Raw genomic sequence first — 25,393 nt, 5'->3', positions numbered from 1 at the left:
TCCATTTTACCATTACTCAGCTGTGAACCGCTTTCAGCTCGCTTAAGTGTATTTCTTTTTTTTGCAGCTGCTTTAGTGTCATGTTCAGACATGTATCAGGAATACTGTACTGCTACCAAGAATCCTGCTTGCTCTTTATATGAACCAGTCTGCTGTAAACCAATAAAACACAACTGATTGAAAGCCTGTTTCGAGTCTCATTTTTTAAAAAGCAGTAGCATTGCCAAAGTCAAAATTAAAAGTAAAAAAAAAAAAAAACAACAACAACGGCTCGGTTTCATTAGGAATTGCTTATTTTCTCACAGTAAGTTTCTTTACAGGGTGCTGCAAAATTTAAATGCAACTTTAAGGCGCCTGTATCCTGAGTGTGTCCCACAAGACGCTGAAATCAATGTACTCAAATTAGTGAGCACAGTTGCTGTTTACAGTTTATTTGTAGCATTTGTAATTGAACAAGCACTTAAATGGCAATTATATTAAATGAAAACTGAACATTTTAGTAAAGGTTTGTGGTTTGGAACAGTAGTAACTTAAAGATTTTGGCAAGAGGTCACATTATATAACTTTGATATGACTGTATCACCATTATACACCATATGCACATAAATGTATCTGGATTTTGTAAAGCACCTTTATCCAAACAATGTGTTGAGGGACACAATATCAAAATGTCATTTAGTGCCTACTAAAATCAAATATATCAATGAAAGCAATAAATATATCTTTCAGTGTAAAAATAATTATAAAACTTAAGTTTTTTTTTTCTGTCAGATGACTTGTGTACGTATAAGACTAATCTTAATTTAGTTTAATCATCAGTAATGTGTGAAAAGTGCATGGCAGTGTTACTGGAAATGGATTGATAAACTTTACCAAGGCTGGCATCTAAACATATAAAACATGGTAATATGCGTACACATATAATATGCACAAGCACTTTCATCTGCAGGTTCTGACTGGTAATTCAGTTCATTCGCAAATGTAAAGCATAAGTCATGCTTAAGAAAATGTACAATAAATTGAACCTAATTAATTTAGACAAATGAGGTGATAAAAAAAAAAAAAGATTTGAAGTCCATTCCTAAACAACCGAGCTAACAAACAATCTATACTGAACAGTTCATAGCGAAATTAATCAGCTACATTTGACTGTGAGCAAGTAAAGTGAATACACTGAAGGAGGCAGTCATATTACGTTAAACACAATCAAAGTCCCCTGAATCTCCTACAATTATACCAACTCTGCTACTGCACATAAATTTGCAGAGTTTCTGTACACACTGTGAAACTCGATAACAGTGTGATATATGACGTTGAGTAAGTGGAAAATATCTAATGCTGGGAAAGAGCCCCATCAATTTTCCATTTGGGTCAAAAGAAATGCAAAAAACAAAAAACATTTAAAATTCATATTCTGCAGCATTGATGTTAGACACTTCTGTATTCATCCATTAATGGAAGAGTCAAGATTTCAGTCGTCCCCAAGCCGAAAGCCTTGACCCCAGTTATGACGCCCACCTCCACCGCCTCCTGCCTGCTCTTGGGGCACTGGTCTCCTGCTTGGAGGAACGCCGAATCCAGAAACCCCACCTCGTCGATTTGGGAACATCTGGTATCTAAGGAAAAAATAATAATTTTCATTCAAATTCAAATTGCTTAATTCATAATAACAGGAAGCTGAGGCCAGCTGTGCAGCCAATAAACTCACAGGAACTGAGGGGTGGAGAGGAAGGACCGGCCACCCAGGTCCATGGGGTATTTGAACATCAGAAAGAAGTAAAGGTGACCAACTAAGTTCCCAATCAGCTCGTTGACAATGCTGAAGAAAGAAATGGTTATTGTGGTTAATGGGACTATGATGACACATTGTTATACGACATCTACATCAAAGACTATGATTTTTGAATATTAATATGTGTGTGTGTGGGGGGGGGGGATTCTTACGAGCCACCAATGATAAAGTTGAATCCCAGAATGACCCAAGGGAGATAACAAGCCTGTGTTAGTGTGAACATGAACAGGTTTTAGTTTGGAGCATTAAAATACATCAGTATATCATGTCCAATCATACTGTAGTAATAATGCATTGAATACCTTGAATCTGGTACCAAACCAGAAAGATACAATCGTGTCACGATTTAGCTGAGCCCAGACGTACAGAACAGACATGATCAAAGGGATCATCAGGAGCTGCAAGCACAAAGCCAATATTTATGAACAAATGAATAAGGAAATGAAAATGTAACATTACAGAATTTTCCTCACAAAATAAATGCAAAATATACTTTTAAATTACATTAAAAAGCTTAATTAACTCCATGGGAATTCCAGCAGTGCAGAAGAATGCTCATAAATCAGACAAGGTTGTCATTCATATGAGCAGAACAAGGTTTCAGATGATTTTAGAAAGACAAAAACTGCTTTGAAACCATTTTTAAATGTCTTCATTTAATGATGATTTACCTCAAATATGAGGGGCAACATTTGCTTCTGATGCAATTTCATGTTTGAAAGACCATTTAGGGAGGCAGGGGGCATTTTCACATCTTTTTTCATAAGTCATTGATTACACTAAATATTTTTTTCATAGCTGATAAGAAGAAATGATTCTTTAGCATCAAATCAGCATATTAAAATGATTTCTGAAGAATCATGTGACACTCAAAACTGGAGTAATGGCTGTTGAAATTTCAGCTTTGACACTGCAGGACTAAATTACATTTGAAAATACACGTTGTGTTGAATTGTAATGATCTCTTTAAACATAAAATTTTTTACTGCACTTTTAAATCAAATAAATGCAGCCTTTTTGTGCGTAAGTGACTTTTAAAAACGATAGTATCACACTTCATATTAAATTAGTGCTGTCAAACAATTAATGGCGATTAATCCCATCCAAAATAAAAGTTTTTGTTTAAATATGTGTGTGTACTGTGTATATTTATTAAGTATATATAAAAACAAACACATGCAAGTATATATTTAATAAAAATATGTTATATTTATATATTAAATATATTTTATACACTATAAATTATATGAATATAAACAAACATAAATACATGTAAATATTTTTTAAATATATACTGTAAATGTCTCTTATATACACAAAATAAATATTCACAGTACAAACACATTGTGTAAACAAAAACTTATTTTGGATGGGATTAATCGTTTGATGTAGAACAAGTTCAAACTCAAAGATATTTAAACGTTAATACTGGATAACTAAACTTATACTAAATACAAGAGCAATTGACAAAACACCATAAACAATTTATTATGTATACATACACACACATACACGTATATATTTAATATACTAAAATATTTAAATATATAATATTTAAATATTTAAAATATTTATAATAAATAGATTCAATTATTTATAAATAAATTATATGAATTTAAATATATACAAGTAAATGTTTTCATATACATAATAAATATACACAACACACACACATATATTATGAAAACAAAAACTTTTATTTTGGAATGGATTAACTGTTTGACAGCACTAATGAAAAACAATCCCTTTTTAACGAGTAAAGTGCCAGTCATGCAAAAAAGTGGAAAATTTCACTTTTATAAAATTTAACACACACACATTTACAAAAAGGAAGAAAAAACTCAGACTTACCTGCATGTCCATCATTAGGCCTGTTATCTGAATTATAATGGTTAAGGACAGATAAAAGGAAAATGAACATGACTCCTAGAAAAGATTGTTCTTGCTGAGTGGACGCTGTATAGCTTGAAAACCACATCTTCAGAGGATATTAAATCATTTAATGCAATATTCTAAAATGCTGAATTCAGCACATAACATTCATTAAGTGAAGTCATTCACTGTTAATAGGTATGCACTGTACAGTCACAAATCATTTGATGACAATGACTAATCACGTTTGCTTTACACTAAATGACACATTTAATCTTATAATAAAATATTACAGTACAGTGAGTACAGGACAGAAAGGATACAACGATGCAAATCCAGTTGAACAGAAGCATGAACATGTAGTCTGCTGGTCGTCCATCAAAAGCTCCTGTAAAAGGAAGAGAATATGATGAGATGTCACATACCATATTAATCATCACTTCACTTTCTGATCAAATAAAGTTTTATACATAAAGAACAGTATTTGTTTAAAAAAAATCTGTACATCATAGCAAAATATGAAGTCATGTTGTAAGACTAGAAAGATGGCGTTTTATTTTATATGAAGCAGCTCACTTCACAGGTGCTGCCATTTTGAAAAAATTTAATTATCTGAATAATTCTCTCTTTATTTTAGTAACTCCAATTATTGGACATTTTCGCTCATGGAATAGAATGAATTGTAAGCAAAATCTTGCAATGCTGCATCTACACCACTAGGTGACAGTATAAAAGGCAATTCACACCAATAACAATAAATATAAAGATAACTATAACAATAACTGTATTATTAAATTTGGGTGGACTCTGACTGGCTGGTAATTATTATTATTTTTTTTCAAAAACAATTTTCAGAAAAAAAGGGATTCCAATATTGTCCCTCTGTGTTATATTTGAGGACAACAAGTCCACACAGCAGTTTAAAAAAAATTCTTCCAGCCGATAAAACAATGACAGCCAATCAGAATCCACCTGACTAAAGCATTAAGTGAGCTTAAGCATTTAAAGCGGCAGATGACAAACCTCTAGGTAAGAATGCAACTAAAAATACTGAGTCCAGTCACACATTATTTGATTTAAAGGACGTTTAATGTATTTCAGGAAACAGAAGCTACCTGTTTCAAGCCTTGTGGAGTACTGGTAGAGGAAATACAAATTAACCAGGTATAAAAAACCTGTCCCTGGGCCAACTGGGAAATACAATGTTGCAGATATCGGTCTCCATATCTGTTGAGAGAACACAGAAAAATGATTTATGACTTGATACAGATTACGGTTGGAGATGCACATGATTCTGGCTCATTTAAACAGCTGCATCATAGAACTTACTGATTTAATAATCAACGGACATACGATACTTAAAGGGATAGTTCACCCAAAACAAGAAAAATAAATAAAAATGTATTCATCCTCAAGTTGTTTCGACACTGTATGCACGGACTTTCTTTCTTCAGTGGAACATGAAAAATATATTTTTTAAGCATTTTTGTCCATGCAACAGAAGTCAGTGATAAACAAAACTGTTTGGTTACAAACATCATCTTGCCTAAGTATCTTACCAAAAATATCTACCAAAACATCTTCTATTGTGTTCCGCAGAAGAAAAAATGGCATATGGGTTTGGAACAGCATGAGGGTGAATAATTGGTGTTATCCCTTTTAACTGAAGAAGTAGTACAAAAAACCAACAGGCACTGAGAATATCCAGCAAGCAGCATTGGTATGCAGTCACCAGCACTGCCTGAATGTTATAGCACCCATGCTTGCACTGCAGATTTGATTCCCCACACATTGTGGACTCATTCTCCCATGTGCCTGAGCATGACTGCAGCTATTACACCAGACATCACGCTCTGAGAGGAACAGACACTCATCTGCTCTGTTATCCAGATTTGTTCGGTAATTCCCAGACTACAAAAACTGGGTCAGTAAACAACAAACGCACTCCCCTGCACAAATTTCTTAACACTCTCCGGTGTTTAATTTGCTCTAAACATGCACATGCACAACATATCCCTCTCTATAGTCCTCTCCTGCCTTGTTCTCCTCCCTTTCCCTGTATCCCTCCCTCACTTCTAGTGCTTTCTCTCCTCCCTCCGGCACACACAGAAACTCTGAGCTAGCAGGGTTTTTGGTCTGGGGGACTGTGAATCCGCTGAGCAGCAACGCTTTGATGTTGGCGTCTAAACTGGCTCTGCAGTAGCCAGGCAGTCCAGCGGCCCCCTCGCGCACTGCAGCATAGATCACACCAGCTCACTTGTGTGGAGAGGTGACCTCTGTGGACTGCAGCACAGAGAAAAGTGGGTTAAAAAGCACAGCAGGATTGGTATGCCGCGAAAAGACGGAGAGTATTATTTGGCCACTTCTCAACCACTAAACAGTTCCATCACAAGACAAATATGCCAATGTGAGCACCGGTTCACTGTGACAAAATCAAAAACAAAAAAAACAATTATGTTACCCTTGGCTTAGCAATGTATGCTCTTTCAAGTGGGTGATATCTCTCATTTTGCTCAGATATAGTTTACTTCCTATACCTGTGCCAAAATAAAGAAGAAACCTGCACTGGCAGGATAGAGATCATGAAACGTTAGCTAATTGTGAGCAGACAGGAGTCAAGTTTAGAGCATGTTCAAAGGGAGATGATAAATCATAGAAACGCCATATAAAAAGGAGCTCAGCATTTGAGTTCCTAAATAACAACTAAAACTGCTCAACAAAAATGAATCACAGGTTAATAACTAGCCATTAGCAGAGTTCTAATTATTCCATGCCTGAATTTCAGGTGCATCACTCACAGAAACATATTATGGGAAACAGATTTAAAGCAATAATGCAGCCATTTACAAACTTGAAAAGCCAAAGAAGTATCGGTGAAACCTAAAGGACATAGTGTCATGTGATGGATGCTAAATGCTACCAGAATGACCAGACAGTGTGAGGTGGCGGGTTTCCAAATACATATTAAAATAACTTCTTGTGGGCTTTACTTCAAAAGGAGTGATGCATTATCCCACAACACACAGTTTAGAAATTGCATGACAGCTTTTCAATCTTTTACACGCCACAGACCCCCAAATATAATCATCTTCTTGCAAGGGACCCCCATCCTAAAGTTTAATACATGTAAAATATTATTTGGGAAATATTTATGTATTTGTTCTACATTACATTATAAATTGTCCCCTACTCATAGTGCTGCAGCATTATTAGATCTATAATTTATTTTCACAATAAAAAAAGTATTTATTTTATTTCAATAAATATTTTATTTATTTAGTTGAACATGAGTTTTTAATTATTATTTATTTATTCACACTGATGGTCTCTAAACTTTTCCGCCGACTCCCTGGGGTCCCTAAGCCTCATTTTGACAACTTTTGCTTTAAGTACTAAAACTGTTCTGAAGAAAATTATGTATATAATCTAGGCCTATGTATAGTTTTTTTTAATTAACCACCCAGAGAAACTCATAATTTGGTGCAATAGCAATCATGATGGAAATAGATACAAATGCTTCTTTAAAACATTACCCAGAAACAAATTGCTTGGCGCCACCTACTGGAAATTACTGACACCGAAAACAATAAAATATCATATTTTTGTTAACTATAGATCATGGTTAATTACGTATTTTAATATATTTACAATACTTAGACTCTAGGCAGACTGTAAGAATTAGACACTCGAAAAGCAGACATATTTTCCAGTCCACATTTTGGACAACAGAATACCATTATTTCTAATATATGTAGCAAAACTCACATATTAGTCATAGTAAACAAGGTTAAACTATTTGTCATCAGAGTGAAAAGCAGTTATTGTGAAAGGAAAAAATTAATTTGACAGCATATGAAAAGCTTGTTGTCCCGGAAGTAGCCTCGGACGCGTACTCGACTGTCATTGGTTGAACTGAGCAGCCTGGGACGCGTTCAGTGTTACTGTTTTGTTGTGTTTTTTTCTGTCTTTGCGCATCTTTTTGCGATTCCTGTCCAGTATAGCATATTTTTGGTAACATAAGTTACAGATGGAGGGATTAGGTTAATAAATTAGGCTTCTGTCGAAGCACAAATAACACGTGTTACGCTTTTCGCCATCTCTTCCCATTAACATTGTGCATAAAACATCAATAAAGGATTCGTATTCGCTTGGACAACCTTTAAATACGTTACCTAACATTAAAACTTCCTAATGTGCAAAAAAGTAAAACAATCCACGTAATTTAGGCAATCGGGTGCACTATGTATGAGATTTTAAACACAAATCACTCAACCGTCAATCATCATTAACATCCGCTGATCACAGAGCAGTTGTCCAGGACGCAGCCCATGTTTGGACATCAGTGTAACGTTACTCCAGCGCGAGGCCTACAACAAGGCCTTGTCATCGATCGCTGCTGTTGTCCAAACTCTCTCTAATGTTTAACTTTACGTAAACCTACCTGGAATTTATGAAAGAAAGCCTCCGGCCATAGTACGAGATACACAGGACTGATTAATCCCAGCTTTCCTATGAGCGGCACTGCTATTGACCCAGCAAACCAGTAACGAGTGATGAACGGGATGTTTTTAAACCAGTCCCCGATATCTGACATCTTGCCATATGATTGGAGAGCCTGGAGATTCTCTGTCGGTTCTCCACCGAAGCAGCTCAGGAAAACGAGCAGGTGCAACAAACGGATATGTGACCACAACGCAGAAATGCTGTTTCAGTCTTCTTCTATTTTGGTTACCCTGATGTACGAACTCCTTCCCCGTTTAGTTTACGTGACGTGGCCGCGTACAGACACGTCATTGTTGCGATTTTCCGTTAGATTTGACTGTCAAATTAACAGTCAATCAAAGAAACACGGGGATTTGTCTTTTATTTTATAATCTAAACGCTGATATTTTAAACATGTAGTTTTATTATTTATCCGGGCTGTAGACACTGCATTTACACCAATTGTGTGAACCGTAGTGAGAACTTTAAGACCACTTTATGAAATCGTTAAAAGTCTTTTATGTTGACGTCTAGGCGTTTTGAAACCGGAAACGGCTGCTGGTGGCGCTACTTTTGGCGAAGTTAAGGTTTCGTATCATTTTATGTGAGTATATTTGCAAAAAGATATCGCACATAAGTAGTTTAAATGTTTTAAGGGATTTATCGAAAACGAAAATGCTATATCTTACCACTTAGACCAGTAAATTGGCGGGGAAAGAGATTTTTTTAATCTGGTGGACTGTCCCTTTAAATGGTCTTTTGTCAACCCAAAGTTTAAGGTGCACGTGAGTTTCATATATAGCTTCCAAAGATGTCTCTAAGTTCAGTGCAGTCCACCTTGTCCACTCTGAAGTCATGTCAAGCAGACCTTGGAGGTTGTATGGACATGGTATCAGATGTTGCGCTGGGAATAGTTGAAGCACAAGGTGAGTGATTTCTGAAAGATAATGTGACATTAAAAACTGGAGTAATGGCTGCTGAAAATTCAGCTTTCTTTTGGACATACTTTTCAAAATGTACTTTGTACAAAATGTAAGTATTTGATTTCAGGTATGGATAACAGTCCAGCTCTGAAGAAGCTGGAGGAAATGATTCTGGAGTGCTCGAGACTGGACAGAGAAATCAACTGTTTTGTGGAGTCTGTTGATGAGATGACTGCTCAGGTTTGGCTCAATTGAGATTCACTAGTGCTTTATTCTGACACAAAGTCTTTGTCAAGTCTCCCACTGAGCCACCCTGGCTTTCTCTCTATGTTCTGTAGGTCAGACATGAACCTCCTGAGGCTATGGTTCACCTGAGAAACTCCGTGAAAGAGCGATTCAATGAGCTTATGGCCGGAGTTACAGATGCAGACCTACAAAGGCACAGCAAGGTTGTAGCCTTCAGAGACAGTGTCAGGAAATATGCCATGCAAGGTGAGAAACTCACCCCCTCTTGCAACACAAGGGCACTGTATTTTCCATGTTATAAGTGATGCAGTTCCTAAATATATTTTTATGCATAATGTATATGCAGCAGGTCAATCTGCTGCTGAGAATGAAGAAGAGGAGCTGGATGAGGACATTGCTGTAACACAGAGCCAGACAAACTTCATCTGCCCTCTCACCCAGGTAAACATCAGCATCATTTCACATCATCAAGTGCACAAGATATTATAGACCTTGAGGTAAAAGTTCACATTTGTTGTGGTGTCTTTGTGTGTTACTTGTATTGCAAGAACAAACATAAAAATGTCATCAAACTTTTTACTCTACCTTTTTCTGACAGGTTGAGATGGTCAATCCAATGAAAAACAAGAAATGCCATCATTACTATGACCAAGAGGCTGTACTTGAAATGATTAAGGCCAGGCACAAAAACAAGAAGAAATTTCGGTATGTGGTCACTGCTCTGTTCTTTCTTTATGTTGCCCTAAACAAATATAGTAATGCGAACTTAATTTCCATATCCAGTCCAACAAGGCTGCATTTATTTGATGAAAAATGCAGTAAAAACAAATACTGTTAAATATTATAAAAATTTGAAATAACTGTTTTCTATTTTAATGAAGATATGTGATTGCAAAGCAGAATTTTAAGCAGGCATTACCCCAGTCTTCAGTGTCACATGATCCTTCAGAAATCATTCTAATATGCTCAACAAAAAAAGTTCATTCTTTTTAATGTTAAAATTATTTAACGTCATTTATTAAATCTAAAACTTGTACCAGTGTTACATTTAATATCAATGTTACAAACAGTTCTGCTGCTTAAAATATTTCTGGAAATCACCATTTTATCAGGATTCTTTGATGAATAGAAAATAGATTTTCTTGTAACATTGTAAAAGTCTTTACTTTCACATATCCTTTGAACTGTAGCAAAGAGAACAATGGAACAGCCACTGTTGCCAACTTTTCTGCCATTGTTCACAGCTGTCCAAAGGTTGGCTGCGGAAACACAGATGTTCAGCAGTCAGATCTCGAGTTGGACCTGGTTATGAAGAGAATGATCCAGAACCATAAGAGACAGAGTGGAAAAACTTAATTTGACTAAATCAGTCCTGCAGTTGTTAGGTCTATTATAGGAAAATGGTTTTGCCTGAATTTTAAAATGTAGAACTGGAGACTTTTGTAGTAATATTTGGTTCATGTTAATCTATAACACAATTATAGTTCATGTTTGGAATACGAATGCACTATGCTTATCAATGCTGACTATTTTTTTAAATAAACATTTGCACCTGTCTCATATTACCTCACTGTCAAACCTCAGATCAAGTAGGCATTTTATCCTTAGTCAAACAAGAGTAATAGCAATGACAATAAAAACATGCTTCTTTTCAAAACTCAATTCACAACCAAATGTTTATTCAACATAATTGCGCTGTAAAATAATCCATTAGAATCAGACCAAAGGCTGTTTAGTACTCCACCTTGTCACAAAGACATGAAATCAGCATGAGACATGGGCATTAAAACCAGCAAGTTGTACAGGTTTATTACAGTACCTGCACCAACCCTTTGACTGCCCCAAAAACCTTTGTGTACAACGAATTAAAACAATACAAACTTTGGAAAGTCTTCCATGTGGAAAATTCAGTGACGCATTTCATGTCGAGACACATAAAAAAGGACAGTCTGATTGGATAAGCCCGGTCGATATAAAACCGGCATTCGAATTTGGCCCTAAGGCCCTAACAGACAAATACAGAAAAAAGACCTCATGATCAAAAGTCTCAGAAAGTTCTGATTGACTAGTTATTTGAGACAAAGGGACACAGGCATCGACTTAAACAACCCATTATTTCAACCCAGAGCTTCCCATGCATTTTCATAATTTCAAACTGCATTTCATTATTGAAGATTAAGTCATTTTAATTCTAATGTCTAAATGACTTCTAATAAGAAAACACACTCACCGTGCCACATTTATATAGACCCAAGTGTTTTTTGTTCACTGATCAAAAAATGAAGATGGCATAAGTCTTCTGGTCTTAAGAAAACCATCTTATGAAAAGAAAAAAATTTTGCCTCAAAAAGAAAAAAAGAGCAAAGGCATGCTCATTTTCTGACTTTATCAGTATGAATCATATGGTGAATATGGATACGCATGTCCTTTCAAAACACCTGTAATGTTATGCATATCAGACATACTTCTTCCACATGATGCACATTTCAAAACAAACCTTATGTGACTGTCTTTTGATCAGATAACTGATTTGAATTGATGAGAGCTCTGCTGGACAGTCCTTCAAGCTCTTTGTCCTTGTTTGTCCATGTGAAGGTTCAACACACTAATACTGGGAGTCTGAGTCCGTTTCAGTGTTGGTCTATGTCCCCATGTCTCTTTGCACCGGTCCAAGCGTGGTGGAGGGTTGTATCTGTTGAGATTCTTGAGTCGCCACAGCCGTTCTATCCAATGGTGACGCCGAAGCCACACTGAAACTTGTTCTTACGGTGGTTAAGGAAGGCGCCTAATGCTAGTGATAGAGGAAGGGGTGGCAGCTTCTTTTCCAGCGTCGCTCCCACTACCCAGTTGCTATCTAAAGAACCTGAAGAACAAGAGGACAGGGAAGCTAAGCAATGGATCCAAACTGGAACAAACTTGAAAGTAGGTATCACAATCTAAATAAAAGCAAAATCATGATACCTCTTACAACAACAGCTGCAATTTAATGAAATAAATATAAAAGTGCTGCATGTTTAGATTTTTCTTATGTGTGAGCATCTCATTATCCACTGATGTTTGATCGTCTCAGTTCACAGTAGATTTTGTTCCATGCCAACTCCATCCCTCTATCTGCTCGAAGTTTGGATGATTTTAATATTAATTTGTGGACACAATATGCACTAACAATCTTCCCAAACTTGTAATGCCCTTAACATTCCGATTAGCACTGATTCCCAAATAATGCAGCCCAACATAAAAGTGTGCAAATAATTTAGATCAAAGTCAACAAATCATTTTGAATGCAAGTGTTGCAAGAAAAAAAAAGTGTTTCAATACCTTTAAAAAGCAGATTTGCTTTAGGTACATCCAACTGATAACCGAACGACACACTTGTGTCCTGCATCCTTGTGCTGGCCTCAAACTCTACCCCAATCTGGAGCTGTTCAGATTCAAAGGAGTGAGTTTAATCTTATCTCAAGTAACAAATCTGTCATTTAATACATCTATTGACTGTATGAAGTACCTGCTCATTAGCTTTGTGGTAATATGATGCATGTGCACCAGCTCCTCCAACAGTCAACGTGGCGACATAGTTACTACCTGAAGATGAAAACATACTTGCCCAATCAGTACATTCAATAGAATTATGATTTTCTGATAAACCTTGAAATGTGACAAAGAATGATCTGCAAATGACCACCTGTGTATCTGCCCACAAATGATGTGACGGTGCCCTCTTCTCCTGGCCTCCTGTGATAGACCAGTTCACCGCCCAATACCAAAGCAGGAGACAAGGACTGGAGGTAGTGCGCCACAAGGATACCTAACAGACCAAACATGAAAGTAAATGCAAGTTCCAACAGATAAATGGTTTTCTCATAAAACTATTTAAAAAATTTGGCGTCAGTAAGATTCGTTTTTTTTTTAAGCAAAGATGCATTATTTTATATGACATCAAAGAAAGAATTATCAATTTTCCACAGAAATAATAAAGCAGCACAGCATATGAAATGTTTCTTAAGCAGCAACTCGGCATATTAGAATGATTTCTGAAGGATCATGTTATATTAATTTATTAGTTTATACCTCAGCGTCATGGTCCGCTTCGACATGCTGTACACATGCAAACTGCTAGTCTGCAGTGTCTTCGTGTTATTTTATATTAGAAGGTGTAACATTAACATTAACACGTTTGAGGCATTCGTCAAATCACAACACTGGATTGCTGGCCAATCAGAGCACACCTTGCTTTTTCCAGAGCTATGAGCTTTGTAAAATCGACGAGGCATAGAGGAGAAACAATAATGCACATTTTATGGAAAATAATGGTTTTAAACTGCATATACACATTGCATTACACCAAATACACAAAATAATGTTATTTTTTGCAGCACCATATGACCCATTTAAGGTCCAAAATTGTTAGGAGTATGGACGAGGACTTTTAAGAGTTTTAAGAGTTTCTTTAGCAGTGGAGAAAATGGACAAAACTTGAAGAGGGAGAAGAAATGTGTTGCACAATGCATGACAGGGAGGTAATAAGTAATATCACCTAGGTAATACACATTAAATCGTATAGGGATCATATTTGTGACCAATATTATTAAAGACATGCTAACATCTCCAACACCGCGCAGAAATGGAAGTAATCACTACATTAACATTTGGCATCTGGAAAAATGCAACTATGCAGCAGTGATGATTTGAGTCTGTCACAACCTTCAATAAGCAAAGTGATCACTCAAACAATTACAGCACTTTCAGAAACTTATTGTGTTGCTGTTCATTTTCTATAAAATGCATCAAGCATGTTAAATAAAAAAATAATGAATTCATATACATATATAATGTGTGTGCGTATATGTGTGTGTGAGAGAGTACGGTAATTTCAAAGTGAAGGCTTATAATAAAAAGCCTTGGAACTAATAAAAAGGGTTGGAACTAAAATCTGCAGGGCTGCGGCCCTCCAGGAACTGAGTTTGACACCTCTGGGATAGGCCTATAAATCTCAAACCATGTCAAGATTTTATAAGCTGCTAGTTTGGTCTTTCTAGGCAAACACATCTTACACTGCATAATAGAGCTTAAATATGGCCAGGGCTACACTTCATTTCTTTCAAGTTCAACTTGAGCAGAATACGACGGGTTTGTTTTCAGCTGGGTCTGCACCATAACGCCTGTCTTGTCCATTATTTACTTAAATAGTTTCCAGGGACCAATTTATTTATTTTTCTACATTTTTTTTGTAATTAATGTGTTTTGAAATGTAGCGAAGTACAATATTTCAAACAGAATATACTTTAGTAAAATTACAGGTTTTAAAAACTACTTTAAAAAGTAGAAATACACAAAAAAAGCTACTCAATTACAGTAACGTGAGTAAATGTTATTTACTCTCCACCTCTGCAAGCCTCCCAGTTTTCATCCAAAATATCTTAAATTGTGCTCCGAAGACGAACAAAGCTTTTACGGGTTTGGAACGACATGAGGGTAAGTGATTAATGACAACATTTTCAATTTGGGGTGGAGTATTGCTTTAAGAGAGAACATTACAAAAATCTTACAGACTCCAAAAATAGACAAAACATCTTGTATTCTATTTTTGACTATAGCAACTGAAAGGATATTTTACCAGATCCAACGACAACATCTGGGTTGCCAAGGGTAACAGAAGCTGTGAAGTCATCGCCATGATATTCTGCATCACACTGCCAGTTTACAAACTTGTGCTGCTGCGTCTGTAACACATCATTTATTCAGGCAATTAATAATAATACACAATGCAGCACTGCATCTCATTTTCCACAACAACAGATCTCTGGACAAAAACACAATTTTAAAGACATTAGATCATGTGATTGGGAATAACTCCTTAAAGCCCATAAAAATATTTCTTCTCACCATATTTTCAGAAATTATTTTTCTCACAATACGAGACAAACCAGTTTAGCACACAACTGATCTAGCTTACATTAACCGAACATTACATCTGTGTCATAGAAAACTATACCATGTGTTTGTGAACATAACAGCAAAGTCGTGCATACCTGCATTGCCACTTTAGAGCGAATACGGTTGGTAAGCTGATGGATGATCTGTGCGTTCAGACTGCCTGTGTTGTCCATGTCACCAACCATGACCGGAAAAGACTGAGAAGGACAGACAAAAAAAGAAGAGGCATTAACATCACATCCTACTCAGCATTTCATTCTGACACAATATTGGCATAGCAAGTTGACGAAAACTGCTTCAAAGGGAAAAATTTACATAAAAAAAAATATTCCTTAAAAATAAAGATTGGGAAAGATCATTGAGTCAGGATTCTAACCCAGGACAACTGTTGTGCAACAGCGCTGTATGTTGGCACACTGCCCACAAGGCTTTCGGCACCAACATAAGTTTTGTATTTTTATATATTCTGAAAGGAATTATTATAACAAACTGACAGGAAAACACCAATCAGTTAAAAAACAACTAAAAGGCTCACCTCTGCAGGTCCGGTTTGTTTGCTGCCGACATATGTGGCTCCAAATCTGTAACCTGAGTCCCCCAAGGTGCTTAGAGTAATTGTGTGACTAACCTGAGGAAGCAAATGAAGATGGGATATTTTTTTTGACATTCTATCATTCATTTCTTAGTAGTGGTTGACCAATATATCACCAAGACCGATATATCAGCCAATACTTGACATTTTATTTAAAATCGGCATCAGCCGATAAGTTTTCCGAGATATCGGCATCAGCTGTCAAAAAACAATATCGGTCAACCACTACTAAGTAGTAAAAATTTAATTGTGTGTTAACTGACCTGGAAGTGATTACTCAAGCCCTTGTTGACAACCAATCGTACCCCCTCAGTCTGCACAGGGAAGACCTCTAAAAAAGCAGACAGAAAGACCATAAGAAAACATAGTATAGATCAGAAAACTGTAGAAGGTATGTCAGAAAATTACCCTAAGACAAACCTTTGCATTTCCGATGACACTCTTCAAATGTGCCGGGGTTGGGGCGTGAGGCCTCTGCGTCTGTCCCGGGCTGTCCCTGTGTGCCCGAGGAGGCTGGGACTGCAGACACTGGGGGCATGGTGAAACCTGGGGGTACGGTCACCAGACCTGCGCCCCCTGAGGCTGGGGGTGGGTTTGGGGTGCTGGCAGCCAACACACTGCCCATGCTGAAGAATAATACAAGAGTACAGTAAGATTGAAATAGCATTACATGTTATAATTAGCTGACAAGAACCATAGGGCAAAAAGGTCACGTCACTACAGTTAGAGACAGACTGGCAGGAAACAACATATTTCTAGTTCCAACAACTACCAAAGTGTCAAAACCGAATGAAAACCTTCATCTCTCCCGGCTTAAATAGTTGACAACTAATTTACAGTCAAGCTCTTAAAAGCCAGTTCTGCGCGCAAAGCAACAACTAGAATTTGGCTCATTAGAGAGCAGTAGTGCACTAGCATGTGGAGAGCTTCCTTCACGCCTCATTGGCTAAATAGCAGGTACGCTAAGGTTAATGCTAGCTAACTAGCTAACATGCTGTGATATAGAAGAAAGAGTGGCACATATCTGTGTGAGACGCGAGAGAGAGGCTGTATTATATGCTAGCTAGACAGCCGTTTATATGTGGCGGACTAATAAATAGCAAGTATATGAATGCACTTTATGTAACTATTTGTAGGCCTCGAACTATACTCACGTTTAGTAATGCAGTCCAATTTACACTGCTGAGGCACCGGTAGGATTCAAGGGACAACCTACGTCACCGGTGTCTTGGCCCGCCCATTCCTGCTGTATAAAGAGATGATTGGACAAAAGACACCACAACATCCTGATGATTGGATACCGAGTATGGCGTCCTAGTGAGGTCATCGGGGAACGAAATACGACGGCGCGTGACGTATATTCTCCACTCCTCCAAAGTTGCTCTTCAAGGGTATGAGATGTACATTTGCAGTTGTTCTTGATACATGTTTTCGTTGTGTTACCTTAACACAACAATTAAAAAATAGACTAAAGGATGGGTACATACAGTAGTTTTGTTGAACTAGGTGCTGTTTTAATTATATTCCAGTTAATGCAGAATTGTGTATTCTTCAGAAAAGCCAAAGCTTTACCTGTTATATTATTTTATTGCAAACAAGATTTCTTGAGAATTTGTTTTCCTTCATCAGAGCACAAAATATAATCTGAAAAGTTTCAAATTGTTACATGGCCTCAAGTAGAAGGTATTATTAATCTCTCTCAGAAGTAGCTCTTTTACACATTATATCCTCCCAAAGAAGCTGAAGTGCTTAAGAGATTGATGTCTGGAGTTTTTTCTATTTCATTCAAGGAGCCCCACACTAATCTGTGTTGTAAATGGCAACAGTGTTGTAACCTCTTTGTCTTGCTCAGCCTTGGTATGGTGTAGGTTGAGCCTTGGGGCTTTTCCCACTTTGACTTTATAAACATTTAATGTGAATTAAGTAAATGTTAGAGGGAAAAACAGCATAATTCAACTAGATTTTACCTGATTTAAACAGAATTTTGAAATTGTAGATTGAGAAGAAACAGTTTAAAATGTAGCCATTTAAACTAAATTTATCTGGTTGGTAAAGGATCTTAAAAGTACAAAATAAAAAATGGCTTAAAAAAAAATAAGATTAAAAATGCACATATGGCACTAAAAGTATGTGAAAAGTCAATCAACTCCCTGTACTATGAAGATTTAATTTACACTATTGATTTTGGATCGGTTCCAACTGAGTCACTGGAGTGATAATATTAGTTTCATTGACTCCAAGGTATTTGAAAGAGAAAACAAACATTTGGAGAATATGCTGGACTTTATTTTGCTTAAAAGAGAAGGGACAGAATAGGCTGGCATTAACATTTGGAGCAAAAAGCTTTGGCCATTCTCCCATGAATCCTCGCAGTAAAACATACATGTCCAAGAGAGCACAATTCAACACATACAACATGGGACACAAAAGTTTACACTTCGAGAGTTACCAACTTTATTACAGCTGCCATTTCATCTCAGCATCTGTGCTAATATGTTGTAAAAACATTACTTCGTCCGTTTCTGTGCATTAGACACCAGCAGGAGAAAACCCTAATCTGATCAATCACATTTCATTGTTTTAATAAAATAAAACCTGACTGTATGCTTCAAAAGGGGGGGGGGGGGGGGGGGGGGAGAAACTTATACACGGAACAACCTAAACACCTTAAAATTGAATTCCGGTCTCACCAAAGATCTGAGCTGGGGTACCTGGTTGTTGGACAAGTAAACCTATCGCTCACCCAGCCAATGCTGAGTTAAGTACTGTTCACTACCAATAAGCTGGTGGGTCAAACAAAGGACAAGTGATTTATGGTGTTGAGGTATTAGAGAAGTCTATATCTAGCACATAACTTCCACTTACGATCCTGACCAAAGCAAATTTTAGTTTTTTTTTTTTGCACGACAGACCTATAGTGCTCCCTCCTACCCAGAGGAAGTATATTATGGAGTAAGGCACTTAGAGAAACAGAGACGGCCAAAGTGAGCATGCCGACGCAGAGACTGACTGAAAAAAAGGGGGGTTGAATGTTTTCGATAAACGTTTGGGAAAGATGACAATGTGGCGAGTCAGAAGTTAGCCAAAGAAAATGCCGAAATTATGCCTGTTTGGATTAGAACGAAAGCACAGTCCACTCTCCAGAAGATACACACACAAAGCTGTGAACAACCTATAGAAGACCATTATGAATGTGTTAAACTTCCTCCCTGGTTTTTTCCTGATCAACTGTAAAGCTAAGAGTAAAACTCGTTCATTATATAATGCACAACAACCTTCCACATTAGGCGCTGGATAGACAGCACTAAATGTACTGCTTGGGAATTAGTTTTTGGCACCCTCTTCTGTATTTTCCATTTCATTGTTGTAATACATAAAAGGGGGAAAAATCCTCATGAACAGCAGTTGTGGATGGTGAATGGTCTTTGCCAGTGCTTTGGGTCTAAAGAACAGTGGCTTATTGTGCTCCAAATGGATAAAAGGGTAGGCTGCCTCAGGTATTCTATCAAGACCAACAAAACCTAATGAGACTTTATACTGGCCCCTAAACCTGTGGCAGCTGATCACATTTTATCATGGCAGTTCCAGACCCCTGAAGCAATTGGTGAGAAAATAAACTACAATAAACAAAAGAAAACAAGTTATCTTTGCGTCCATCTTCAGTAGAAATTGTGCAGAATGCCAAGCATTGGTCCCTTTATTCTCCTAAAAGAAAGGGAGATATTGGTATGATGTCACATCTAAATAAAAGAACCAGGTCTTCAGATCAGGTCATTTAGGACATGGGCTTCTTACCAGTAAGGGTTAATTAAGCTCGCCTGCTTTGTGAGCAGCCTCTTCTTCATCAGGGTTCATGGAGTGAAACTCCGCCACATACAGGTTCTTGTCAATGCTGCTGGGTATGGGCTTTATGTCAGTCATCAGCTGGTCCTCAATGCCCTTTAGGTTAAAACGATCTTCTGAGGTGATCAGGTTAATGGCCAGACCCAGATGACCGTATCTACCTGAGAACATATAGAAAACACGGAAATAAATGATATGTAGATACACAACAACAAATGAGCAAAAAATACAATAACCCCATAAAACAACCAGTCAAATCCTGAGCTGGCGGTTACCTGATCGACCAATGCGGTGCAGATATGTCTCTGCATTTTTGGGGAAGTCAAAGTTGATGACTACATTGACAGCCTGGATGTCAATTCCTCTTGTGAAAAGATCTGAGAGAGGAAAGATCCCATCAAAAAGGTTTCATAAGCATTTGGGGAAATCCCTGAAAACAATTCTACGAATGTGGCTATCCGTACCAGTGCAGACCAGGTTCCTACACAGTCCGTTTCTGAAGTCATGGAACACACGATTTCTGTATTCCTGTGATAATATAAAAATATTTTAGAAAAACTAAAAGTCACAGCATACTCACCAAGGTTGCATTTAGCAGAAGTACATTAAGAAAAAAAAAAAAAAAAAAAAGAATAATAATGTGAAATACAATATGGTCTAATACGTTGAATTGGTGCTCAAACATTTCTCAATATTAAATATAAAGAAAAGAAAGTTGTGCCACTTGGTATTTGTGGTAATTAAACAGTAATTTCTTGAAAAGGTTTAATATATTCTGAAGCTGACCTGCATCATCTTGGCATGGATATAAAAGCAGGAATAGCCAAGTTGTGTGATCTTCTTGGCAAGGAGTTCCACCCTTTGGGTGGAGTTACAGAAGATGATTGACTGGTTGATTTGGAGCTAGGAAAGAAAAATATATAAAATAAACAAATAGAAGGAGAGGTAATTAAATGACTTGTTTTCTTCCTAAGAGTTGAGGGAAAAAAAAGACTAAGACAATAGTTACTCAATTGCAGTATGCCAAAGAAGATCTTGCACAACACCAGACAAATGTAAGGCATCTCTGTAAAGGGAATGGTCACTTACCCTGGAGAACAGTGTGTTGAGACAGTGCACTTTCTGTCTTTCTGTCACATAAGCATAGTACTGAGTGATGCCTTTCAGTGTCAGCTCATCCATCAGATTGATTTCATATGGCTTCTGAAGGTGTTTGGACTACACAACAGGAGAGTGTCATTAGCATGATTAAACAAGATATCAGAAATAATATATAAGAAAGAATCCTGAATATAGTAAGACATTTAACTTCAGAAAGACTAGACTGATTATATAAACCAAGATATTACAGCAAGTAAAGCTCTCACCATGAACTTCTGCACACTGATGGGGAAAGTGGCAGAATAGAGCAAAACCTGGCGGTTTTTGGGCAGGAAACTGATGATGTCCTCAATGATCACCACAAAGTCTTGAGAAAGCAATTTATCAGCCTGTATACATAAAAAAAAAAAAGAAAAAAAAAAAAGGAACTTCAATTTTAGCATTAGAAAATATAATTAGAAATCTTCCTTGCATTACTTTTCTCACCTCATCCATCACAATCATTTGAGCTTTGTCAACCTTGGCCACACCTTTCTTTATCAAGTCAAGGATCCTTCCTGGGGTAGCTATTATAACATGTACTGGAGAGACAAAAAAAAAAAAACAATGTAAAGGTTAAAAAGTGTGGGGGGGGCTGTATTTAAGTACATTTTATCTTCTAAATTCTTTTAAATAAGTTAAACTCAACTGTCAACATGACTTTCCCTGTATGTGTGGATAATTATCTAACATCACGTCTCTTTGAGGAACAAGGAAGTACAATTTAAGAATTACTTAAAATGACTGTGTCCTGGCAAAAGGACAAGACTTCAGAAAAACAGTCAATAGGTGTGACATCAACAAAATACTTTTACTGAAGAATGTACACACATGACTGCCTGTAATTTTAAATGTTACTGTAAAAGGTGTTTCTCACTTTAATTTTATTACCCACATCACTTTAGCTTTGTAAACTCTAGTAAAGTCAGTTCTGTGATTAGTAGTAAATCTCCATCATCTGTGTTTAGGTGGAGCAGCATTTACTTCACAGAGCCTTAGTTCTCTGACAAGCAATGCAAAATCGCCTTCATAAATGGCAGATGATGTAATCGTAGGATTATGAAACCTGAACTGTGCTTCACTGAAAGATACACGACTATCGCAACTTCTGCCTCATCTCAATTTATCGTCTTTGCGATTTAATTTCAATTAATTGTGCAGCCCTAAGAAACTCTCAAAGATGGTAGAAAACTCTTCAATTACCAGTCTCGTCAAGACGCATAATATCATCCCGCAGGCTAGTTCCACCTGTCGTAGCCATGACCTTGACGCCACCAAGGTGCTTGCTCATGTTGATACTTATCTGGCTCACCTGCAGAGCCAACTCACGAGTTGGTACCAACACTATGGCTAAAATAAAGTTGGGGAGAAAAAAAAAAAAAAATCAAATTTAAACTAACATTCAAAAACATGGGGTCATCAAGATGCAAAGAAATTAGTACTGTTACTTTTATTCATCAAGGACGATTAAATTGAGCAGTTACAGGCTTTTACATAGTTACAAAATTGTATCATTTCAAATAGATGCTGTTCTTTTTAAACTGGTTATAACAATCCTGAACAGAAGTATCACATTTCCACAAAAATATTAAGCACAACTTTGTTCAAATCAACAGTATTTCTTGAGCACCAAATCAGCATATTCAAATGATTTCAGAATGATCATGTGATGCTAAAGACTGACACTAAAATGTAATATATATAATATTTATATTATATTCCTACCTTGAACATAATCTTTCTTCAGGTCAATCCTTTCCAAGAGGGGGATGAGGTAGGCTCCGCTTTTACCCGTGCCATTTTTAGCTCGGGCGAGTATGTCCCTCCCTGACAAGACAATAGGAATACTCTCCTCCTTCAGGGACAGAGAATGTAGGAGGAAAAAAATAAAGATCTCAAGACAGGCTTATTTGACAAACATGCTGAAAGTCATAAGCCAGGCAGACAAAACCAATCAACCACAGGTTTTTATAAATGTGTATAGTATAATAAGAGTACAGTATATGAAGGTATTTAACCTTGTATACCTAATTTTAGTGTATACAAGTTAGAATACCTGGATAGGGGAAGGCTTCTCCCAGCCCATTTCGAAGATGCCCATAAGCAGTTCCCTCTTAAGGCAGTAATCTTCAAACTCATTTCCTTTGGTTGCAGTCACATCCTGTCAAAAAGGAAGATGTTTAAAGTCAAAAACTGAGAGTAAGTGGACCAGCACCAATTTCAAATACCACCATCTAATAAGAAAACTTACTGTGGTTTTCATTCTCATGTCTTTCGGTGGAAGCTGCAGGCACTTCTTCCAGTCATCACCAAACCTAGAAGAAATTGTTCGTATTCAACTTTGTACAGTTGTACTCAAACATCTTAAGTTACTTGATTGATGAACAGTCTTCAAAATATTTTAAATAATTAAAGATTACCTGATACCGCCACTGCTTTGGGGTATACTGCTTCCTTTCTGGGACATCCCAGGTGTTTTTCCTGACTGTGATGAAGTAAGCGATCCTGACTGGAGGTTCATGGGCTTGGACTGTCCATTCTGTTTGCTCATTGGCATGACTGAAGCAGGGATCTCTGTTCTCGCTGTAGCCATTGTCAGATTTTTTCCCCTCAACGGTTTCAAACAAATTAATCTTTTTGCTTTGTTTTTTTTTTTTGTTTTTTTGCTACTTTTCAGCTATTTGTAAAACTGTTTTACGGTTACGCTCACTGCGCTTTTGTGTAAACAGTTTCTGGTACGTACAGACCCCTTAAAAAGAAGAGTGCCTGGCGTATAATTTTTTTTTATAATAAGCTCTCCCAAAATAGGAGAAAATTATATTTATATGAATAAATATCTCACAAGCCTATAGCCAACGTACAAAATAACTAGCAAACAGGTAACTTGTAAAATTCAAGTCTTGCACAAGGATTTTCAAAAATGCAAGTTTGCAAAAAATCTATTAATGCTTTTCAAAAGTCACTTTTTACGTTATCCCTGAAAATGTACAAAGTATTCACTTATGTTTATTTCTAATTCTTTTTTTCTTTTTTTTATGGCTGGATTGCAGAAATCCTGTAGTACCCTCTGTATTCCTTTTGGTATCAAAAAATATAAAGTATTTACATTCAAAAGCACAAGGCTCAGCTAAAGGTTCTTAATGTGCTTTTAAAACTCCCGTATTCTCTTCGTCTTGGAGAATTTCAAACTTTGCTCAGTATTACTTGCTCCTCCTTAACCTGCTGAAAAACTCCAAACTGAGGGATTTCAAAGGTGGTAAATGCAGGATTGCAAGTCAAAAAAAACGTTAAGAGTCCATTAAGTGTTTCCACTCTTGGCTTCGGGATGTCTCGTTTTTTCCCTCACAGTTCCTGAACACTTAGTGGAAGAATATCTGGAACACCTGCCAAATATTAAAGACATAAAATTATCATCATATAAAGCATAACCATTTCTTGCAAGGAGTAAAGGGGTAGTTTCAAATTGTCTTTAAATACTATTGAACAGAAGTGTTCGAATTAGAATAAATTGAACAGAAATAAATATTATGTATATGCCAAAATACTGCTTTGCTTTAACAATGCAAAGTAGACGCCTTTATCGAAAGCGACCTAACTTCCAAATGGTAATAATTGAATGCTTTCAACACATTCTGCTATCAAGGCACCCACGTTTAGCTAACAGTTTCAAACACTTATTAAAAGTGTGAAAGCACTTGGAACTCATATGATAAATTGGATTAATAACGCATCTGATTAAAGTCGACGAGGATTTAAGCTAATTTACTAATCGCTAAAGGTTTAACGTTAAGATCTGAAGCAAAAAGTGTGCGTCAGCGTCATTAGTTGTTTGTCGAGCTAACCGACCTAGCCGACAGGCACCACAGAGGTGGTTTAACGACAAAAAAGTTCTCTCCCTTTCAGATTCAACGCTTGAGTTCAGTCAGAACAGTTCAAAACATTAAATAAGGACGACATAACGCAGCACACTTTTTTTCTGGGGACATGGTGAACTGTGTTTCCTGAGGAGTGGGATACAGGTGAACTATATTTGAAAGTATTAAAAAGCATGCTAGCTCAACCTGCCAGCGGTTACATTGTTAAGACAGGTTAGCTTAGCTAGATGCTAACGAGAGCGCAAGAGAGACCCGCTATGCACGTTGGGATAGATAACTGTCGAATTCAATTATATTTATATCCAGGTTCGTTACCTCCGAATTTTGAAGGATTTGAATCTTCAAAGACGTGATTAATTCTTCGAACGCTTCTTGAAAAATTCTTTGTTGCTGTGGCTTTTGTCTCTTCCGTCTAGAGTAGAGATTTAATATGGCCGTGCGCTAAATCGAGCTTGGAGGACATATACGCACGACTCGAAATCGACCAATCAGGTGACAAGAGTTTGAATTTGGTGGGCGGCACCATTGTCAAATCCGCCTCCGTACTTCTATTTATGTATTTTTAGAATTTCTGCCTGTTTTTATTCATACTCGATTGCTTGTTTATTTTATTCATATACCACAAGTTTAATATTTCATACCAAGCAGGCTCTTCAATGACATGGCCATTTTTTTAGTTGTGAAATATTTAGTC

At 36.9% G+C, this 25,393-nt stretch overlaps 4 protein-coding genes across 4 annotated transcripts; 1 reads left to right on the top strand and 3 right to left on the bottom strand.

Moving 5' to 3' along the window:
• Positions 1-17: 17 nt before the first annotated feature.
• derl1 (derlin 1) lies at positions 18-8,425 on the bottom strand. The gene is made up of 8 exons (XM_026284959.1): positions 8,106-8,425; positions 4,780-4,891; positions 3,988-4,052; positions 3,644-3,670; positions 2,095-2,190; positions 1,945-1,997; positions 1,709-1,819; positions 18-1,616 (listed from the first exon to the last, which is right to left on the bottom strand). The coding sequence occupies exons 1-8, from the start codon at positions 8,256-8,258 to the stop codon at positions 1,472-1,474; spliced, it is 762 nt and encodes a 253-aa protein (XP_026140744.1). The 5' UTR covers positions 8,259-8,425; the 3' UTR covers positions 18-1,471.
• A 127-nt stretch (positions 8,426-8,552) lies between these two features.
• nsmce2 (NSE2 (MMS21) homolog, SMC5-SMC6 complex SUMO ligase) lies at positions 8,553-10,872 on the top strand. Its single transcript, XM_026284960.1, has 7 exons — positions 8,553-8,750; positions 8,920-9,072; positions 9,197-9,309; positions 9,408-9,561; positions 9,662-9,756; positions 9,914-10,020; positions 10,560-10,872. The coding sequence occupies exons 2-7, from the start codon at positions 8,958-8,960 to the stop codon at positions 10,669-10,671; spliced, it is 696 nt and encodes a 231-aa protein (XP_026140745.1). The 5' UTR covers positions 8,553-8,750; positions 8,920-8,957; the 3' UTR covers positions 10,672-10,872.
• A 101-nt stretch (positions 10,873-10,973) lies between these two features.
• LOC113116671 (mitochondrial import receptor subunit TOM40 homolog) lies at positions 10,974-17,142 on the bottom strand. The gene is made up of 10 exons (XM_026284955.1): positions 16,996-17,142; positions 16,262-16,467; positions 16,105-16,172; positions 15,785-15,877; positions 15,345-15,446; positions 14,930-15,035; positions 12,998-13,120; positions 12,821-12,897; positions 12,634-12,736; positions 10,974-12,178 (listed from the first exon to the last, which is right to left on the bottom strand). Exons 2-10 carry the CDS (start codon positions 16,464-16,466, stop codon positions 12,039-12,041), a joined length of 1,017 nt encoding a protein of 338 aa, XP_026140740.1. The 5' UTR covers position 16,467; positions 16,996-17,142; the 3' UTR covers positions 10,974-12,038.
• Positions 17,143-18,105: 963 nt separating this feature from the next.
• LOC113116669 (probable ATP-dependent RNA helicase ddx6) lies at positions 18,106-25,169 on the bottom strand. The gene is made up of 14 exons (XM_026284951.1): positions 25,015-25,169; positions 23,245-24,207; positions 23,076-23,139; positions 22,881-22,985; positions 22,550-22,679; positions 22,028-22,174; positions 21,272-21,366; positions 21,052-21,174; positions 20,774-20,902; positions 20,471-20,587; positions 20,149-20,212; positions 19,960-20,061; positions 19,637-19,845; positions 18,106-19,546 (listed from the first exon to the last, which is right to left on the bottom strand). The coding sequence occupies exons 2-13, from the start codon at positions 23,415-23,417 to the stop codon at positions 19,646-19,648; spliced, it is 1,449 nt and encodes a 482-aa protein (XP_026140736.1). The 5' UTR covers positions 23,418-24,207; positions 25,015-25,169; the 3' UTR covers positions 18,106-19,546; positions 19,637-19,645.
• Between the last annotated feature and the right edge of the window lie 224 nt (positions 25,170-25,393).

The sequence above is a fragment of the Carassius auratus genome, chromosome 16, assembly GCF_003368295.1.
Source record: "Carassius auratus strain Wakin chromosome 16, ASM336829v1, whole genome shotgun sequence".
NCBI classification, from domain to species: Eukaryota; Metazoa; Chordata; class Actinopteri; order Cypriniformes; family Cyprinidae; genus Carassius; species Carassius auratus.
The sequence above is the reverse complement of the archived record's forward strand: the minus strand, read 5'-3'. Positions and strand labels throughout refer to the sequence as shown.